This window comes from Sesamum indicum, linkage group LG6, assembly GCF_000512975.1.
Source record: "Sesamum indicum cultivar Zhongzhi No. 13 linkage group LG6, S_indicum_v1.0, whole genome shotgun sequence".
Classification (NCBI taxonomy): domain Eukaryota; kingdom Viridiplantae; phylum Streptophyta; class Magnoliopsida; order Lamiales; family Pedaliaceae; genus Sesamum; species Sesamum indicum.
Window position 1 is genome coordinate 23828508 of NC_026150.1, and position 22306 is coordinate 23850813.

Sequence of the window (22306 nt, forward strand, 5' to 3'; positions counted from 1 at the left end):
GTACTCCATCCCCATTATTGCGTATGGCAATATGGGAAATAAAGAGGAAAAGGCATGACAAGAAGAATTCCGTGAAACTAGTGAATTTATCTAGTTGAGGAATGATTGATTGAGAACTGATGATTCCCTCCAAGTCTGCACGAGTAGTGAAAAATGAAGCGAGAGCTGCGGTTGGTTGTTGACCAACAGAAAGCATGGGAATCTTTGGGTGGAATATTCTTCTTCTCTTACTAAATTTTTGACTGTGTGCAGAACGGTGTCAATGCATAACTGGTTTCTTAATGAACTGACTGAATGTTTATTGGGTTAATTCACAGCTAACTTTTATACTTGTTCCTTTTTTGTTTTTGTGCTAACATGAAATGATTCAATGAATATTATGCAGCTTCATATCTTGCTAAAGATGGTTTTGAATTTTAAAAATAACACGAAAACTGCCAAAATTTGTTTGCTTCTTTCATCTTCTTGCTTTTGACTTATCCTTCACTCCTTCTCTAACCTCATACCCCGTAGAGTACATGATTACTATTTTCAGTCCTTTCTGACTCAAGCGCACGTAAATGCTCCTTGAACCTCATCAAATCGACATGATCGAAGCTTTGCCCTCGAATATTTTAAGTGATTGATCTTTTCCTTTGGTCTGACACCACAGAAACTCTTTACTGAGGCCATTCACAATGGAACCATGGAAGGTTTCTTCAAGTTGATTTCTTATTTTCAGACACAATCAGAACCTGCATATTGTGGTTTGGCTAGCCTTTCAATGGTCCTGAATGCCCTTGCTATTGATCCTGGTAGAAAATGGAAAGGTAACTAAAATTCTATTTCATATATTATCTGTCTATCAGGAGATGTTGCAAAGCTAGCACTATTTTAGACTTGCTTGGATTTCTATTGCCGGGAGAGTTCTCTTTGTTTTTCATGATGATGCTCTGAGGATGTTCAATTAATTTACTGTATTACCATTCAATCAATACATCTTTCATATTTTGTACCCATTTATTTTGTTTCAAACTGATCGAGCGTTGGTGGTTGTCTTGTCTGGTGTAAGATTGGAAAAATCTCAGAGAACAGGCAAATGAGTTAACTTTTTATTCGTCTTTCATCAAATTTGCATGCCATGCATTTATTGAAATCCACTCGATTTATTGGATTTATATGTTCTTTTAGATCCTTAAGACTTCTTTTGTATTTCTCTTTCAACTTGAACTTGTTTGAATGAGTAAACTTATTACTACAAAATTTATCTTGGATCGCCTAAATTAGAATGATATGAAAATCAAACTTTCTGGACATGATTGAAAGCTGTGATGCGCTATTAACCAGGAAAATGAGAGTGGGAGATGGAGGACAGAGGAGACACTTGATGCATCTTGGATCATGCATAGTTCTTTTATTGTTTATAATATTTTGTCAATAATTTAAATTTGATTTTTGTCATGTTTTCTCTTTTAGAGCTTCTCAATATGAAAAGTTACTTTGTTTTGTCTCCATATTAATTTTCTATACCACAAGCTTATTGAAGTTCAACTGCAGGGCCTTGGAGATGGTTTGATGAGAATATGTTGGATTGCTGTGAGCCTCTAGAAAAGGTGAAGGATAAAGGTATCTCATTTGGGAAAGTTGTATGCTTGGGGCACTGTGCCGGAGCTAATGTCAAAGCTTTTCGCACAAATCAGAGCACTATAGATGATTTTCGGAAGTATGTCATAGCATGTTCTCAGTCGGATGATTGTCATGTGATCTCTTCATATCATAGAGGAGCTTTTAAGCAGGTCCAGAATCTAACTTCTCTTTTGCTTGTTCTGTTGTTTGCTTTAAGATTTTCCGATTAGTACCATTTGTCTCTGATTGTCCAATTTATAGCAGCCACATCCTAAACTTCTGACTTTCTAGCTCCTTTTGATTTATCAGTCTTTGAGTAGTTCCCGCGTCTTATCCCTTTGAGTGTTTTGTTTGATTGTACTTTTTGTGAACTACAGGTCAACTCTGATAGTTTTTGTTGTTAAATGTTTCTCTTGCTAGTTCACCCTACATTCAAACATTGATGAATTGAATGATACTTGTAGCAGACTGGAACTGGTCATTTTTCACCTATTGGTGGATATCATGCTGAAAGGGATATGGCACTGATTCTAGATGTTGCAAGGTTTAAATATCCCCCTCACTGGGTTCCACTTGGCCTTCTTTGGGAAGCCATGGATACTGTTGATGAATCAACTGGATTACGCCGGGGGTATGTTCACTCGCTTTCCCTCAATTATATATATGATAGCATCAAGTTTTCTATGTTCAGTACTTTTAAAATGGAGTGACAGTTTATCAGCAATCTTTGCCTTCTTGGATGATGGATGCATTGGAGGCAAAAAGCTGGTTAACTTGCCTATATGTTTGCATATGAAGGCAATAATTTTAATAGAAGAAACTTTTTGGGCTATGCAACACCATATCATCTGTTTCCAGGGCGAGTACTGTATTGTCAGCCTTATTTTCACTTATGTTAATAGCATATCCTTGTATTTAACTTATTCTGCTGGTTTAAGTCTTCAAGCTTACTGGATTCTCCTTCCAAAATAAATTGTATTTATCCTTCATATCTTCTTCATTTTGTATAGAAGAACAAGAAAATGAAAGTAACAGAGCTGAATGCACCTGCAGTTGTCCTGCTTCCTATTCTTATCATCTTCTTTTCTCCCCAAATCACTATAGTTTTACCAGATCATCTGCATTTACTATCATCATTGTCATTTTTATTCTAATGTTTGTAAAACGCTCATCATGAGCAAGCATTTTGCTTTCTGTTGTTGAAACGGATATCTATACCTTTAGTATTTTCTATATATGTTGATTTTATGGATTTGCAGGTTCATGCTTGTATCTAGGCGTCAAAGAGCTCCAGCTTTGCTTTATACGCTGGTATGATCCCATTAAAGTTGCTGTAACCCATGTTTGCAAACAAATGAAAAGGCAGATATTGGTTTAAACGTGTTTTATGAAATTTCTACAAGGAAATATTTGTGTTACTGAAACGATTTAGATAGAAAACCGTTATATTTACATTTCAATTTCCATGTAAACTATTTGGGAGTCTGGGACGAACATTGATTGTTGGTGCACTTTTCTTGGTACCATTCTGGAGAATGAATTCTTGCTCAGTACTGCTACTGTTTATGAGGACTGGTATGAAATCAAGTAGTTGCTCTGATCTAAATTTTTCCTGTTTATGAAATATCAATCTTCTTATTGTTTGTAAATATATTGCATAAATTCTTTGGTCACAGAAAACCAGCTTTTCTCTGCAGCTCCATCTACTTAACAGTCTGATACTGTTTGACAGAGCTGCAAACATGAGAGTTGGATCACTACTGCAAAATATCTGATGGATGATGTTCCCGTGCTATTAAGTTCAGAAACTATGAAGGATGTCAAGAATGTACTCTCAACCGTTTTCATGTCTCTGCCATTCGATTTTGCAGAGTTCATTAAGTGGGTGGCGGAGATTCGTAGAAAAGAGGATGGCAGTCAAGGTTTAAGCGAAGAAGAAAAGGGAAGGCTCTCTATCAAGGTAGAGACTAACAGCCATGCATAAAAGCCAGAATTTCTTACACCTATAGTCCTGTCTCTGATCCACAGGATTCTGTTTAACACGAAACTGTCTTTTGCAGGAGGAGGTGTTGAAACTAGTGCAAGAAACTGGCCTTTACAATCATGTGACTGATATTTTGTCTTCACAAAACCTTGTCTGCCAGCCCAAACAAGCTATGGGTCACCTTGATAGTTTGCCTAGTATTGCTGCTAGTGTATGCTGCCAAGGGGCTGGGATTCTGACAGGGAGATCTGGCTCATCAGATAGGTTTTGCTGCCGAGAGACATGTGTGAGATGTTACAGAGCTACTAATGGGGACAAGCCCATTACGGTAGTATCTGGGACAGTGGTCAATGGTAATGGAGAGCAGGGGGTTGATATGCTAGTCCCTTTATCTCAAGGGGAGCCTAGTTGCTGCAATTCTGACTCATGTGGTGACTCTGGTATGCACCCAGCTAGTAATGACGTCTTGACAGCACTATTACTGGCATTGCCCCCGCACACATGGTCTGGTATCAAAGACAAAAAGCTTTTGAACGAAATATCTAGCTTAGTTTCAACAGAGAGTCTTCCTCCATTACTTCAAGAAGAGGTATCAGCACTCATTCCCTCAGATCCCCTTTTTCTAAACCTTTACATATCTCACCCTTTGTCTTTCATAGGGCACAACCACTTCCATTGAAAGTAGTTACACATTTTCTTTATGGATGTGGCAGATTTTGCATTTGCGAGGTCAGCTACTTATGCTCAAGAGATGCAAAGATAACAAGGTAGAAGATGATTTGGGTGCTCCGCTAATTTGAATATTCTTTCCAATTTATTTTCTAATGCTTGTAATACATGAAAGTATGTATATATTCTTCTGGGACAACAAGTACACAGAGCACCACAGACATTTCTGGACAAAACAGTTTTCTTTTTCCCGTCTTATAGGTTTCACATCAAGTAGCAGTAGGTTCCTCCCAGGGCATGGATTCTCTACATGATGACCCAATGTTCCTCCAGAAATTGAATTTCTGTTCAAAGCAAAATTCATATCGGAAAAGTTCTCAGGTTATAACAGATTGTTCAATCAACAAATCGTTATTTACTCATGCTGGAGTCTTCTCTCTAGGAGCCATGAGAACTGGTAAGGGCTATTCACCATCTGCTGTATCGATGGCTGAAATCAGATCTACCATTGCCTGCCCAAAAAGTGCATCCTATAACATGCGGAGTATGTTGGCAAGATATATTGGTATTGTAATTTAAGGGAGCCTTGTTTGACCTGGAGGGGGATATATCAGTATATTGTATATGAATCTTGGTTGTGCAAATTGCCTTCTGTATATACGAATTAGTTAACATACCCCACATTCCACAACAGAGTGGTTCAACTGAAAGTATGGCCATGGGAATTTTAGTTCATTAATTGAGCAGTTCAAGCTGTTGTATCTTTTTGATCAATGAAAATATGCCCTCTTGATGGTAGCATCAAATCTGCAAGGTGTTGCTGTTCACATGTGGTGTGGATGCTACTTAGGTAACAAAGGGAAACAAGCTTGGGAGATGCATGTAATTTTGCTTGCTTATTTCCTGCACAAAGTGCTTAGATCTTTCCTCTTACTTTCATGTAAAAAAAGTCTGTATTTATGCAGTGATGAACGAGGTTGCTAGCATTTGTGGATAGCAGCACACTTGTAATTTGACAATTTATAAGATGAGTTTTTGCGACTCTCATTTTAATACATCGAATCCAACCTCCGGCAAATCTTGCAGTTCTCATAAGATGGAGGTGATGGACTAGCTCTGTAGTCCCTACAATGTTGCGATCTTCATATGAATTCCAGTATTGTGAAGTGATGAGCTACTATTTATTAACGAGACAGGAAAAAAGAAAATTGTTTCTGCAGCTTTCATAAATTGAACAACGCTGGGTGCTTTATGGTAGAAAAAATCACTGGTAACAAGAACAAACCAAAACATATACGAATGCCTTCCTTTTATATGAAATCAAGAAAGGTAGAACTCTCCTTCATGTATAGACTTTACCCTGGAAAAGCAAGGGAAGAAGCGGTCTCCAGCAATTTAGGCTGAACTAGATGATAAGATGTTTCAGCTTGACAAGGCTTTTACTGCTTTCTCAGCTGCATCATCTAGATCTTCGGCAGTGATTAGTGCCATACCACTTTCCTGTAAATACAAAAGTTATCGAGATGATTGTTAGGTCATTTACATGAGTAACATCAAATTTCCAACACGATGTGATTTCAAATTCACCTTTAGGATTCTTTTTCCCTGGTCAACGTTTGTGCCTTCAAGACGAACAACCACAGGTACTTTCAGTTGAACCTTGAACACAAGCCCCAAGAAGTTCAGAATTGTGCATGGCTCTCATCAGCATAAAATTACCAATTTTTAATCGTAAGTGTTAACTGTAAAGGGGGAGGAGGGGGTGGGGGAAGGGGAAAACAAACGAAGACACTCTTTTCACAGTCCGTGTAATCGTGTATCATATTATGCAACCCATTGTATTTTGCAATTTCACCTTCAGGGTTTACTTTTTATAAGCAGATGTAATATTTATAGAAGGGCAGTGCCAAAATGTTAAATGAGAAAAATATTCAAAATAAGCTCAACTGGAAGGGGAATCAGTAGCAATCACAAATTAAAATTCTAGATGATTCGTTGGTAGAATGGAAAGGATTAGGGGAAGAAGGGCCACAGGGAATGAATGGGAGGATCGAATGGATGAAGAAAAAACCTTCAGGGATCTTAAAAGAATCAGTAATGCTCAACATAAAAAATAAACCAACACAATCCTCTGTACCTGTTTAGCAGCATTGACAATTCCACTGGCTATTACATCGCACTTCATTATTCCTCCAAATATATTCACAAGAATAGCCTTAACTTTCTCATCTGAAGTCAAAATTTTGAAAGCCTCCACAACCTGTTACCATATTCAGCTAAGTCTAAAAGCTATAAATGCCAAAAGAACAATAGAAAAAGTCACCATCAAGCGTTGCTTACTAGTCAAAATATCAAATCTGTATTCACATGATTACTGGACCATGTTTATTAGCTCACAATTACAGATATATATGAGTTAGACAGACGCAAAAGCAAAAGAATGGGACATGAAAGAAACAAAATCAAAGAAATCAAAGTTACCTGGCCTTCAGAAGCATTTCCACCAACATCAAGAAAATTGGCTGGAGTTCCCCCGTGTAACTTGATTATATCCATTGTAGCCATGGCCAACCCAGCACCATTTACCATACAACCGATTTCTCCATCTAAACCAATGTAATTCAGGTCAGCCTTTGCTGCAGCAACCTGAAATTATTAAACAATGGAATATGAAATGTTAAACAATAAAGAAGTGAAGATTCAGCAGCTTCTTAAAATCCTAGTAAAACAAGGGTCATCTTACCTCACGGGGGTCCTCTTGTGTTGGATCCCTAAGAGCAAATATTTCTTTCTGCCGGAAAGCAGCATTATCATCAAAGTTGAGTTTTGCATCAGCAGCTACCAACTGCTTATCAGAAGTCTCAGCAATAGGATTGATCTGTTAAAAATTTGGGTCAAAGTGAGATCTAATGGGTAGTTGCCACAAGCAAGAGGATGTTTGTTACAAACCAAGAAACCTATAAAGCATTTTGTAACAGTAAAATAGCAAACACTTCATCAAGAAAGCATTCACTCAGTCACCTCCAACAATGTGCAGTCACATTTGCAGAAAAGTTCATATAACTTTTTGACTTGTTCAATACAAGCATTCCTATCAGCCACCTTCGGAGACAATCCATCAACTACCTTTGCAGCATCCTCATCGGTAATTCCAGTGAAAACGTCAATAGGTACCTGCTCATGAAAGAATGAAACACAGGCAATTAAATCCGATTTTATTTTTCAGAGGACAAGTAAATTCGATTCAAAAGAGAATGTTGCTTCAATAAAGCAAGTATCAGCATGGTTGGAATAGACAGTAACCTTTACAATCAGTTCTGGATGACTCTCTGCCAGATCTTCGATACTGGTTCCTCCCTTCTTACAGGCAATAATAAGCTGCAAAACAGTAATGTAAGTTTAATGCTTGGGGAAAAGATAAATTGACAAAGAATATAAGTCTATATCTTTCTTTCTGCCAACATCATGTTGACCTATTAAGATACGGTGTTCAGCAAACTATCAATATATTTGAGAGACTGTGATTTCCAACTTCTATACTGCAACAGTTACAACACAAAAAAGGACAGTGAATAACAATTGAACACAAATGTCGCCAAGGAAGCTTCAACAAGTTTATTTTACATGAACACCAGCAGGTTCTTCAGGATAATTTACCTTGTTTGTTTATTCTACATTGCATTCAAAAGCATTGCTTGTGGATCAGGATTATTACTTTGCAAGATAGATAAAAAAAATGATAAGCTTTTAAATTTATCTCCTGGGTTATTAAAAGATTAACTTTGGAAAAAGGATACATCAGAAATGAGCACACTGTCACACTGGGGATACCAAAACTTATAAAAGTTATTTTCAATTCATGAATATGGTGAGTCATAATCAGGGGCTTATACTACAATTCCATCGTTGAAGATCAATATCAAACTAGCAACCGATGTTGTGTTTAGCAAGTGTCAGTTCTGGAGTCTTTTAATACTCCAGCAGCCTGGAAGCTGAATTCTTCATCCAGTGTCAGGCTTTGCAAAATATAAGTAAATATTTACGATCCTTAAGCATTTTGAAAAAACAAACTTTGACATGCAATATTATTTTTATTAAGAACTTTGGTATAACTTTAAGGCCTTCAATCCATATAGCAAAAGCATATTATATGCAGTAAGCCCCAGAAGAATTATGTGATCTTCATGGTCAAGCATCAACAAGCTTCAAGTAGCATCACCAGTGCAGTCTAGCGTTCATGAAAAATTTTTGGACCAAGGAAAACATAAGAACTACATGCAAATTCTTCGTATAAAGATGAAATAATTGCAAACAAGACAAATATTAAACAAATAAGACATGGAATTATCTTTGGCTACATGATGAGATAGCAAATTGACTGCGTCACAGTCACCACTTTGACACATAATAAGGTAACATAGGATGCTAGACACAATTTGTTAAACATCCAAGCAGAATAAGCATTAGGTAATCATCTTTAGGAACTTACAGGACCAGCAGATTTACGATCAAGAGTAATGGCAAAGTACATCTCATTGACAAGGGACAACTTCTCGCACAAATAAACCTGCAAACCATCATTCAGTCGACTTTATAAGGAATCTATCAACACATGATGAATACTAAGAGTTGACCAAGAGATAAGTGAAGAAGAAATGGAACAATATCAAATGATTAATTTGTCTGCAATATTTTACAAATGACGATAGAAAATATGATTTGACCAAAAATAGCCAAGTCTAAAGTGAATGGCAAATGGGAGATAGAGCTACTTACTGAACAGATAGAAGTATAACATCATTCACCCAATTAAACTATTTACATGGAATAATGTGCACATGAATAAACAGACCAAGAGAAAAGCGAAACTAGTGAAATTTCTTCATGCAATTCAAATTATGGATTAAGAAGGAAAACTACTGATAGGATATTTGCATGTCACTATAGAGTGCATCTATACCAATCTGTCCAGAACATGAGAAACAATCAATTGCAAACCTTGCTGACAACTTTTCCTTGAGGCCCAGTTTGTTTAGTAACAAGTATCTGGCCAAGCATTTTCCCTGGAATAGCATAAACAAAACATAAGGAGTTACATTTTGCCTCATATTTGGGACCCAATATGTCAAATCAAGCCTCAGTGGTTGCAAGGAAGGCAATTTTACAGTGATTCAATAATATCATTATAAAATGCATAGACCATCATACCAGCTATGTCCTCAACCTGATCAGCCTTCACTATATGAACACCACCCTGGAGGCCACTCTTAAAAGTTCCTAGCCCTCGTCCACCAGCAAGGATTTGTGACTTCACCACCACCTGCATCACAAACAAATTGAGTGTCGCACAGAAGAAACTTTTTAAGCATAAAAAAAAATCAAGAAATACAAAAAAGAAAAAAATCCCTGCATTACCTCACTCTGGTTGGGGAATACTTCTTGCAACACCTTCCTGACTTCATCAACAGAACCAACTGCCACGCCTTTTGGAACATTGACTCCATGCTTGCTCATTAATTCAGCTCCCTGACATCAATAGAGAGTTTCAAATGAATTATTTGAACAAGAATGCTTTGTGAAATTTAAAGGTTGAACTGAAAAGGTGGAAAGCCGGTAATTACTACGCTAGTCTAGCGGGCTGTTTACTTCCAAAAAATTTGTATGTCTTATAACCTAAATTGATGTAATTCTCGTCCATACTGGTAAAATTTTTACCATGATCCTGGACTAACACATTGTAAAAACAAATAACTGAAGTAGATCGCTCTTGAAACTCCGAATACACTCCCGAACGGAACGACATATCTTTTCAAAGAAATATAAATATGCACGATGCACGGGCTCCCTCACTCAAAGACACAAGAGATATTACTGTGTCGAACACCGAAACACAGCTTTCGAGGTTGCATCAATGAGGATACACGATATTACACATGACTCTATACGTATGCCTCAAACTCTAAATCGTATGACCGAGTACCTGATACTCGTGGATGTTGAGGCGGCGGAGCTGCTGCTGCTGCCATTTTCCGGCCGCGGAGAGAGACCGACTAGCGAGTTTTCCCAGCAATCCTCTAACCATTTCTTTTCCTTTCTCCCTGAAGATCCTAGATCGAACTGGAACACAGAGATTCACAGACCAATAAGTAATGTGATACAAACCCTAGCTGCAAAGCGAGAAAAGCGTAGGCGCCGGAGGCACAGAGACTGACCAACGCCGGCGAAGCAATAGCGATTAGCGAACCCCTAGCAACGCTTTTTCAGTTCTTGTTTTGTTTAATTTTCAACCCTGATTTTGCAGCAACAATTATATGGTACTTTTACACTTTTAACCTTCCATTCCTTACTACCCCTCTCCTTTTGGTTTGTTTTCCTCCTGATTTTTTTGGAAATTAACGCTTGAATTTCCTTTATAGTACAGTTATCTATCTATACTATTTAATTTAGATTAAATTACGACGAGCTCTCATAATATTTGGTATAATTATAAATATTTTTTATTATTAAAAAATTATATAAATCGTTATTATATTTGAATAATTATCCAATTGAACTTATAATTATCAATTTTACCTCTTACTATATTTTTCTTAAATAAATTGAAATTTTGTGAAACAAATTGTATGGGATGGATCAAAAAATTTGAACACTTAGTTCACAAAAAAGTTTCAAAAATTTTGTAAACAACAAGTAAAATTTTAATTTGTAGTTCATAAGGGCATTTTGATCAATTCATCCTAAAAATTGATAAAAGCCTAAAGAACACTAATGAATTGGGCTAATTATTGAACAATTGTTAAAATCAAAATTATTAGTATTTTCTCAAATAATAATAAAATATTTATAATTGTATCAAATATCAGGAGATCTCGTTGTAATTTATCTTTTAATTTATTAAGCTTCAAACCCTTAGCAGTCTATTCTTATGTAGGAGAATTTGGGTGTGAATAAAATAAACCTATAGAATAAAGATAGGAAATGAATAATTTGGTATATCTTTTATATATTTAGTATTAAAAAAAAAAACAAAGAGTAACTGCATAAAACCTTTGCGAGCTACTCTTTTATATTTTTGATAAATAGTAATCAAATTTTAAAAATTAAATCAAAATACATCCGCAAAGTCTCTTTACATAAAAGAATATTATTTTGGAATGTTAAATTCATTATAAAATTACATTATATATTTGTTTATGTTGTAATATATTTAAGTTTCTAAAGAATACTTAATTATATTGGGACAATTACACTCTCTTCCCTTAAGGTTTTGATGTAATTATACATATATTTTCTGTAGTATGGGAAATTACATCTAGCACTCCTAAGGTTTGCTTTCGTTTAACAAATAAGTCCATATGTTACTGACTTATAGTAGGTCAAATAATTTTTGTTATAACCAAATTACCCCCATACGTCTTTATGTGTTAATGCATGTGATGTGGTATATCTTCATCGTTATAAGGTAATTTAGTCCGGAAAAAATATTTGACCTGTAATAAGTCAATTTTAAGTCAATCAAGGGTAAATATCATATTCATTCAGTTTTTTTGTTAATATCAGTAAATTTTAATTAATAGGAGGACTTAATTGTTAGACGAAAGCAAACATTAGGGGTGCTAGGTGTAATTTTTCAAACTATATGGGATTTACGTATAATTATACTAAATTTTAGAGAAGGGCAGTGTAATTATCCCTAATATATTTATGAACATTGGCATACATATTAAAAATATAGAATAAATAATAATACACGGTATATATTTTGTATTTATAGTAAATATATTCATAAAGTACATATAAATATTTAACTAAAATTATATTAAATTTAATAAAAGGTGTAAGAATATAAATTATTAATACTATATACTTCTATATCTTTTTAGTAAGAAAGTTTTAAATATTTAATATTAATACTCATTATATTTAATGTATTTAAAATATATATAATATTGTGACTACAAATTTTACTATAATTTTATTAAAATTTATTTTAGCAATATAAAAGTAAATTATCTATCCCTAATCGTGGTTGGAAAAATTAGAATTACTTAAAATACCCTCCATGCACTTATTTCTTTACAATAACTATCTTTTGTTTATTAATTATTTTTATTAACAATTTATTGTTTACACATATTTAAATTTAATTCATTTTATTACATTTAAAGTTCATGTTTTCTTTTATAAATTTAATCATATAAATACAAAAAGTTAATTATACACACGCTTTTTCAATAACTAGTTAATAGAAAAATGTTCGATATATGTGCAAACTCAAATTGATTATATTTATTTAATTAATAAATAATTGATATTTTAATTTTAAATGTGAATACATAAAATTTTATTAAAAGAATTAATTGATAAAAGTGATGTCTCCCATGGAATAAATAAGAATATTTACTGCAGTTAAGGTACGCTAAAAATAAATACTATTGTTTACGATTTTATTGACTATGTATGAATGTCATGATAAATAATTATTAACCACAGTTAAATAAAAACTGATGTAAAAAATTTAATTTATTCGAATAATTTTTAAAAAAATTCTAAAATTATCAGAAACCTGCAAAACAGAGGTTAGCAAATCAATACTTTAGTAGCAACGTGTTTACTCAAGAAATGTAAGAAAAATTTAAATCAAAATAAGAATAATGATTTAATGTTAAATTGATTAAAATTGTATAGAGTGCAGAAAATAAACTAAAAGTAGCTTAAAATTGATAGAAAATGAGAGGGACAATATGAGAGAATGGGTTATTCAAACAACTGCACAAAGAGTCAATTTATAGATGACCATACCATATCTGAAAAGTAGTTACGGTGAATCATACACCACTGGCAAGACGCATGTGTTAGGTACTCGATGAAAAAAATAGTTCGTGATTTGGAATTATCTAAACGAAGATATGACCCTTTGATTGAACTTGCCCAGTCTATTCAAGAATTTGAGGAACTATTACTTGCTAGATAATGAGTTAATTCCAGTCGAGTTATTTGGACTTAGTTGGAAATATTTAATAAATTGTGTTATGAGATATCAGCAACCTATATGACGTGTTATCCCTACTATATGCTGATTTAGCTTGCTGGTGTTGTTTAATTTCTTGGCCTGCTAAACTAGTAAGGATGAAAATACGTTATGGATTTAATACATTGCTCATGGGCCCGATGGGGCCTGGCCTGCTAGGCTGCTTTGTGGCGGCACATTCCTTGTCTTTGGGTTACTAAAAAAAATATTTGAGGGAGTATCATTAATAATGATGAATTTTTGAATTATTTTATTAGCTCATATTGTTTTAATTAATTTTTAAAAATTACTAGATTATTTATTAGTATACCAAATAATGATTTAGATTAATCAATCAACGAGAATATTTGAATTTTTAATTTTGAATTAAAATGATATAGTTTATCAAAATTTTATAAGATAGGGTTCGAACTAAATGTTTTTATTCTAATTAAGAACTAAATAAAGATACCTCGTTATGATATTGTGACAAAAAAATCTGATTAATTGATTTATTTAGCAATAATACAATATAACCAATCATTTGTAGCTGACCCATTTCATGCACTACAAATTTGTGATACATTTTATGTAGGTATAATTTTGTAATACTATTTAAAATAAAATATTTATAATATATTTAGTATTTTAATAAAATATATACAAAATAATAAGTTGATATTAAATTTATAAGAAAATAATGACAAAAAAGGTTCCATGAAAATAAAAAAAAATACATGAAAAAAGGTAGTGGGAGAGTTAGATGGATAAAAAAAAATTAAATATTACAAAAGAAAAAAGACAGGTCAAATTAGGAAGACAACAAAAATATACTCTCTTTTAATATATATAGTATAGATTATTCAATTCAAAATATACGCTTTGTAAATGAATATTACATTATATTTCAATTTCAATATATGTTTTATGTATAAAAATTATGATAAATTACAACGACCTTCCCTAAAATTTGATATAATTACAAATACCCTATTATTGTTTGAAAACTATCCATACTCCTCTGATTTTATTAGCCCAATCCGTTAGATTTTCATTTATTTTTATGATGATCTGACCAAAATGTCTTTATGGATTAAAAATTATAATATTATTTATTTTTTTTAAAAATTATTTTATACGACTAAGTGGATAATTTTTTTTTATAATTTTTAAAAAATTTTCATCCATCCCGTTTGATTTTTATAAGTTTTAAATTTTAAAAAAATAAAAAATTACAGTAAGAGTAAAGTTGACAATTTCATACATCCATGACTCATCCAAGGATTATATAATTTCATCAAACACCAGGGGGTATTTATAATTTTTCAAACAACGAATAGGTACTCGTAATTATACCAAACCTTAAGAACGAATCGTTATAATTTACCCTAAAATTATTACTTTAAGGCCCCATGCTTTTCATTTTTTCCATGGTTGGGCTGGATTATCAGCTCAATCAAGCAATAGTAGCGTTTACCTATCGAATTGGTAGACTTGGTTGACCTATCGAGTTTATTTCATGTATGAGTTGGATAATTTATCCCGACAACCAATACAAATTGGGCTATGACAGTGATTTTTTTTCATGCACAAATATATTTAAAATTACAAAAATGCCCCCAACTTCACTATCATGTCTTATCAATAATCCACAAAGTTCAAGATAAAACAACTTTAGAAAAAATAATGTGGAGAGGGCAATATAGATATTTCAAATTTATTCTTATTGTCATCACACAATGTAAATGTGGGTATTGTTATTATGCCACCAGTGCGATCATACCAAATGAAATATGAATTTTATACAGACGTAATAGGAGAAATTACAACAAGCTCTCCTACTGCTTGATATAATTACTGTTCATTCATTATTTGAAAAATTATCAATACCCTCCTGGCTTTGACGGTTTTCTAACAATTAGTCAAATCCTTTAGGTTTTTATCCATTTTTTGTGGTGAACTAACCAAAATGTCATTGTAAATTAAGAATTATAGTTTTTTTTTAATGGGCTAAGTGGATATTTTTTTAAATTTTTTCATCAACCGGTCCAAATATTTTACAAATTCTTCATTTAAAACAAAATCAATTATAATTTCATTCAAGAATTACATAATTTCATCAAATATTAGAAGAATATGTATAATATTTTAAATAACAAAAAAAATTAATTACATCAAATGTGAGAAGATGTTTTGTAATTTTATACTAAATAAGAATTCATATAAAAGAATGATATTTTTTTTAATTGAAGAACATAAAGGATGGGTGCAATGTTGGTGGAGCAAGGCTGACATAGGACAAAGAGCAGGTCAGGTTTTTTACTATTGGAAAGACTGCAGCAGTGCAGTTTCCTGTGACTTGTGCTCCGTCTGTTTTTTTTTAATTTTTGGTTTTTCTTAAATAAAATTTAAATAATTTGTAAAATGCAATTTATGAGATTTTTATTTTATCAATATATATATTTATTTTATTTTTTTAAAAGATAGAGTTATTAATAGTAATGGAGAGTTTGAAATCAAAACTCAAATTTTAACCTTATTTTTAGTGTTTCCAAACTCAAATTTTTCTCTAAACCGAATCTCATTATACGTATTTGACAAATATTTTTGGGTAATATTACGTTTTTTCTTTTAAGGTATATAACTTTATACAGCTAAAAATTAATGAATCAGACTCACCCCAACCATCTTACATTAACCTTTTTTTTTTATCATTGAAATTAAACTAAAAGGATAATTACACTCCACTTCCTTGAGATTTGGTGTAATTACCTGTAGACCCTCTGTGGTTCGAGAAATTATATTTAGCATTCCTGAAGTTTGCTTCCATCGCAAATAAGTCCCTCTCTTAGTTAAAGTTCATTGAATAGTTGATATTAACAAAAAAAATCAGAAAAAAAAATCTATATTTACTTCCTATTGACTTATTCCCGACTTATTGCAGGTCAAATAAGTTTTTTTATAATCAAATTATTCTCATACGTATTCATGTGTTGATACATGTTAGGAGGTATATCTTCACTGCTATAAGGATATTTTAGCCCAAAAAAATTATTTGACCTGCAATAAGTCAGTAATAAGTCAATCGATGATAAATATCAATTTTTATTCAATTTTTTTTTGTTAATATCAGCAAATTCAGTGAATTTTGACTAATGAATGAATTTATTTGTTAGACGGAAGCAAGGATCATGAGAAGAGAGTTTGATTATCCCTAAACTAAATCAAATGAAATAGGAAATTGTATCCAACAATATTTTAGAAACTTAAGGTGGTATAAATGTTTGGTGTAATGACGGTACTACTCAGACGGTAAACTACTTACTTCCATTAACAAATCCAGTACTTCATCAAAATAACTCATTATTAACACTTTCAAATTAAAAATAAATAAATACTTATTTCAAAATTCAAATGTTAGTCTTTATTTTACCCATCAATTACTGTGATTGACTGATTAGTTAATTAATGCCACGATCATGTAAATGAAAGGAAAATATAAAAATGAAATATAGAAGAAAAAAATAAATATATGAAATTACTATTTTAACCTTCCCATTTGAGGGATCTTTTCAAGTTTCTTATTGTAAAGTTATATTCACACTCCATGAGATTAGGTCTAATTATAAAAATATTAAGTAGTATTTCTAAAATTACATATACACCTTCTCGAAATTATAGTTGTAATTACAAATACGGACAATCTTATTCAGTATTGAAATTTTACACAAACGCCCTTTAAGATGTATTATATAAACCCTTTATGGGTGTATCTATAATTTTACAAAAAAAATATGAAATATTTGTATAATTAAATTTAATTTTAGAAGATATAGATGTAATTTATTCAATTTTTTATACAGTAAAATTCTCTACCCGAGACAACATTAAACGCAGCCAAAGCGCAACACCGAGAACTGTGAAACTAAGACTACTGTGACCTAATAAAAATCATACATCTAGTGATGATAGTCCCCGCACGTTCAGAAAACTAAATCAAATAACCCTTAATTGAAAAGTCACACAAATGTACAGATAATTAGAAAGTAGCCTACAAATACACTCATTTTGAGCGACTTTGTGATCATTACATTAGAGATTTAAGGGACCGAGCTTTGATCGGCTTACGGGCTCTCTTCTTTCTGCTACTATTTCCATGATCTTCATCTTCGTTCTCCTCTTCCTCATCCTCCACATAATCCGTATCGTCATCTTCTTGAAATCGAGACAGTACTGCCGAGTTCAAATCACTTTCGATCTCGATATTTTTACTAGCGTCAGTGCCAGCTTTCTTGCTCGCTTCACCTCTCTTTCTTCCCCATCGCGGCCCGAACCCTGAGTAGTAGTAGAATTCGTGCGGATTGGAGGATGATGACGCCGACGCTCTCTTCGGCCTGGGGCGGCGTTGAGGCTCGGCGAGTGATGACTTCTCTGACTTCTTGGAGTGGCTCGAGCTGTTGTAGTTCTTCAATAGGGATAAATGATGCTCACATAATGAATTTCCTTTTGCGGCTTCCCGTCGGCACTGCCAGCTCTTGCCGTCAGTCTTGCAGCAGAGGACGAATGTCTCATCTTTCGGGGGCTGCTTCGCCTTGCCGGCGGCGGTTTTGCCGCCGGAGGTTTTGCCGCCGGAGTCTTCCCATTTCAAACCAGCACTGATTTCCCTGTTGTTAGAAGGAATTTTTCGCCAGCCCATTACATAAGGCATCGTGTCATCTTATCACAGGGTGGTTGATAAAATGAATATATAATTTCAGGGGAAATTTGTGGTAACCTAATGAATGTTTATCAGCGGGTAAGGGGAAAATTTCATCACAGTCGATCGGGGGGACAAACCCTAGGATTATTTTCAGGATATGAAAATGCAGGAAAAATAATTGAAAAAGTATCAGAATTGAAGAGAGTGTTGTAAGATTACCTCTGAAAAACTGGAATGGCGTCGAATGAGCTCCCATTTTCACCACAGACATCATTTCCATCGAACTGCATAAAAATCATCCGATGCCGAGAAATGTAAGCATTCGAGCTATAATAAAAGAGAAAGAGAAAACCCAGAGAAGAATTCTAAATCCTAGCGCAGAATGCGACACAAAAATCGTGGGATTGAGACTGTCTGTAGAACCCTAGCGGTGGTAGTGAAAGAAAACCCTAGAAGAAAAAAGCCTAGATAACGGCAGAAATGCAGAAAAGTTGGACATGAATAACGGGCGGGAAGCAGCAGATCTGTGGCTCCGACCAAACGAGAGTTAGTCTACAGAAAAAATTAACGGACCTGGGAGGGCGGAGGAGGCGGCGGAGGTGGTGGTGGTGGCGGAGGAGATGATGGTGGCGAGAAGCTCTTCACGTCCCAGGGTGATTGATTCAGCTGGCAAACATGGGTCTGGATAACGGTGCCGGGCTTCAGAGACGACGTCGCATAGACTAGAGGAGAAATCTTGGCGTTCTTGCGTATCCTCATGGTGGTACAGAGGGTTTTTTCGGGGGAGGGGGAGGGGGAGGGGGCGGGGGGTGGGGGTGGGGGCCGTTGGGCACGATGAAGTAGATCCAAAATGCTTTGTTTTCTTATATATATAGTATTCTTTGAAAAAAGGTATTAAATTGTTTGCACTTTGAATTTCAAATGAGCAGTCGCGAATCAATATTCGTACCAAAACTAATTAAGTATTATCTGTAATGTATTAATTACAACCATTGACCGTCCTCACAAAGTATATAGAAACCAATAAAAACACATTTGTGAAACACCTATACCAGATTGTCGAGCGTAAAAGAATTTACGATAAATAGAAAAAAAGACTTGAAATCCAGTTCTTGTGAACGTATAATGGTTCAAACGATATATAAGTAAATAATTTTAAATAATACGCTACATCCATAATATAATTACCTAAAAAGTCTCACTTGGCCAATTAAAATGCAAGTAGAAAACAAAAAATTATATATATTTGAATGCAAGAATTTGATGAAATTTTTAGTAAATTAAGCATAATAATATTTAACACTCCTATATATATATAACATGCATGTTTAACATAGTCCAACTTACAACAAAAACTATATTTGGGGGGGTTGGGTCCCACTTCTATACTAATAAATAGCCTTCTTGCAATTCCAATGTAACACCTAAACCATGTCGTAAAATTGATAATTAACCGTACATGCACAATAGTATTATTATTACCTATTTTTAGATTGGGATTGATAAGATTATGAGACATTTTTAGAAATTATAACAGATGAAGTAGGTTACTTCATTTATGACAAGAAATTATCAACCGTTCTCATACACCCAAGTTGTCCTTTGCATTATAAGTTGTATGGTCTGATTGTCGGCTATGGTCATTATGGGCTTCAAGTTCAAGCCCACTTGAGTGGTATTCAGACTCAGAGGTCGAAATATTAATCAAGATCTAACCATTTTTAAATAAAATTATAAATATTATTTTATAATTTAAAAAATTAAAAATGAAAAAAATAGCGCGTGTAACACACCTACAGCATGAATGAACTTTTTTAATTCATTTTTTAAATTGCAAGAAAGTCTTTTGATATTCTTTTAATAGTTTATGCTGGTGTGAAATAATAAATGATGCACCAATATCTGAAATGGTTGGTTGCATTTATAAAGACACATGTATCCACTTATTTGAGCCACGAGGGGTATGCATGATGTCTTAGTATAGATACAACGGTCTTGAGTTTTGAACAATCAGGTGTAGTTCGGATTGGGTGCAACCAGACTTGGGTAACTATTAAAACTAATTACGTTATATGAGTATTATACTTGTTATATATATTTTTTTATGTACAATTCAAGAAGAACGAACAATCATATAATAACTATAATTACGCATTTTCCCAACTGTTGAACATTTCTGTTGCCATGGTCCTTTCTGGGCGTCGATGAAGGGGTTGGACTAGAATGGTTGTTCCTAGGAGTGTAACGTGAGTCGGGCCAATTAGAGTGTGTGCGGTGTGGGTTGGTTTTATAGGTAATTTTTCGACCCAACTTAATATTTGTAATTTTTAAAAAGTTCGAATTCGTTAACGAGTCGAGTTTGTGTTTGAATGAGTGTGCAAAAGCCTCGGAACAGTTTGTGAGCTTTTCTTATTCTTTATCTATTTTTTGCTTTATATTAATGTATTTATATTGCTCAGTATATTATAAATTCTATTTATTTTAACATAACTTATTTATATTATAGGGATAAATTCACCAAGATTTTTTTGCTGTTTGTAATATTATATTTATATGTTTCAAAGTCATATTCCTACTTAATTTTTAAAAATATATTTATAGTGTTAACATACTTATAGGAAAAAAAAATATATTTTAGTTCTTTAATTTTGTATCCATGTAATTTTAGTCATTATTATATTTTTACCAATAATTTATAAAATTTATGAAACTATGTATTAAATATTTTTAAACAACTAATATATGATATTGTAAAAAAAAAAACCCTAAAATATCGATACTTAACGAATATAATTTTTGGTTATTTAAGAAGAATATAGTTAATATTGATATTTATCTTAACAATGGAATATTAGAAGGAAAAATATATTCATGGATTTATTAATATTTATTTAATACTTTTTATATGCCAATATTTATTTATTTTGAATAATTCCTTCGTATTTTTTAAATTTATTGTTGTATAATATATACGTTATGGTTGATATACTTAAAACTGCTTATATATAAATTTTCAACATACTAATCTATCGAATATTATATACTTGATACAAAATTATTTATTTAAAAATTTTAATATAAACTAATTTATTTAATTAAATTCTATCTTGATGTTTGTATTTTCAGATACAGTAAACCCATACAAAATTTGTAAAGTATATAAATAATGTATTTTTCAAAAATACTTGTTCATATATATACATATTTTCAATCCGATAGTATATGTAAAAAGTCTGATAAATTATTAATATATAATTTATATTTGTAGTCCAAATTGGTGAAAAAAGATAAAATGGTATAACATAGAGGACCACAATTAAATTCGAACAAAATTAAAGGACTAAGATAATATTTATACCTATGTTTATATGTTACTTTGATTAATATAATTTCCTAGTCAAAATTTAATGATAGTGTTTGGGAAAAAAATGCTTTTATAACAAATTTAATAATTAAAGTCCGTTCTGTATCCACGTGTTAAAACGCATATATTTGTTTAATATTTGTATTTGTGTATAGTAAATAATTATTATATTTTATAAAAAAATAATAAAGTTTATTTCAATTAGTATATTTCATATTTATTTTTTTAAAATATTTATATCGAATAGTAGTAGAAAAATTGAATGTTTTATTTAATAATATAATTATTCATTCATACATAATGAATAAATTTGAATGGTGGCCAATTTTTTATAAATTAATTAATCACAAAAACTTAATTTATATTTTATGATTAGAAACAATATCTTCCTCCATCTTATTTTTTGAAAAAATTAAACACATATCACATTTATATTAAATAAAATAAAAAAAATAGAATAAAATTGGAATAGAAATTCCATCCGCATTTCAATCCAATTACAAAGCCGAATCATAGCCGATGGTCACGACTGGGACCACAGCAGTTGGACCCACCTAATTGGTAATTGGGATTATAACACTCCATTCTCTTGTATCATTACATGTAAATTTTATTTCGTTTGAAAAATTACGTTTACTATATTTGAAATTTGATTTCTTCCAATAAATAGGTTAATTCGTTAGTTAAAATTTCTTGAATTTATAGTAAAAAAATTAATGAAAACTAGCATTTACCTTTGATTGATTTATATAGATGTATTATAGGTTAAGTACATTATTTTTGACTAAACAACCCTTTATAACAGTAAAAATATACCTGGTCACATGCATTAACGTGTGAAGATGTATAAGAATAATTTAGTCATAAAAAATTATTTGACCTATAATAAATAAGTGATAAATTAATGGGGAGTAAATATATTTTTTTATTTGATTGTTTTGTTATGTCAATAAATTTGATGAATTTTAATTAACA

At 32.4% G+C, this 22306-nt stretch overlaps 3 protein-coding genes across 4 annotated transcripts in view; 1 reads left to right on the plus strand and 2 right to left on the minus strand.

The window, feature by feature from the left end:
- The window catches only part of LOC105165666 (glutathione gamma-glutamylcysteinyltransferase 1), a 5834-nt gene extending 837 nt beyond the window's left edge, over window positions 1-4997 (plus strand). Inside the window, exons 2-9 of one of the 2 annotated variants that reach the window (XM_020694551.1) lie at window positions 653-809; window positions 1537-1775; window positions 2073-2236; window positions 2865-2916; window positions 3338-3565; window positions 3666-4178; window positions 4249-4356; window positions 4520-4997. In XM_020694551.1, coding sequence (XP_020550210.1) covers window positions 653-809; window positions 1537-1775; window positions 2073-2236; window positions 2865-2916; window positions 3338-3565; window positions 3666-4178; window positions 4249-4356; window positions 4520-4837 — 1779 coding nt within the window. In that variant the 3' untranslated portion in view covers window positions 4838-4997. The remainder of the gene's footprint in view (window positions 1-652; window positions 810-1536; window positions 1776-2072; window positions 2237-2864; window positions 2917-3337; window positions 3566-3665; window positions 4179-4248; window positions 4357-4519) is intronic. The other variant, XM_011084745.2, reaches the window with a different exon arrangement.
- On the minus strand, window positions 5458-10626 carry LOC105165665 (succinate--CoA ligase [ADP-forming] subunit beta, mitochondrial). Its single transcript, XM_011084744.2, has 13 exons — window positions 10471-10626; window positions 10239-10375; window positions 9674-9784; window positions 9467-9578; window positions 9257-9321; window positions 8748-8825; window positions 7562-7636; window positions 7280-7432; window positions 7002-7136; window positions 6740-6904; window positions 6396-6518; window positions 5846-5917; window positions 5458-5758 (listed from the first exon to the last, which is right to left on the minus strand). The coding sequence occupies exons 2-13, from the start codon at window positions 10338-10340 to the stop codon at window positions 5681-5683; spliced, it is 1269 nt and encodes a 422-aa protein (XP_011083046.1). The 5' UTR covers window positions 10341-10375; window positions 10471-10626; the 3' UTR covers window positions 5458-5680.
- On the minus strand, window positions 17248-18746 carry LOC105165667 (zinc finger CCCH domain-containing protein 4-like). The gene is made up of 3 exons (XM_011084748.2): window positions 18541-18746; window positions 18187-18251; window positions 17248-17932 (listed from the first exon to the last, which is right to left on the minus strand). The coding sequence occupies exons 1-3, from the start codon at window positions 18724-18726 to the stop codon at window positions 17356-17358; spliced, it is 828 nt and encodes a 275-aa protein (XP_011083050.1). The 5' UTR covers window positions 18727-18746; the 3' UTR covers window positions 17248-17355.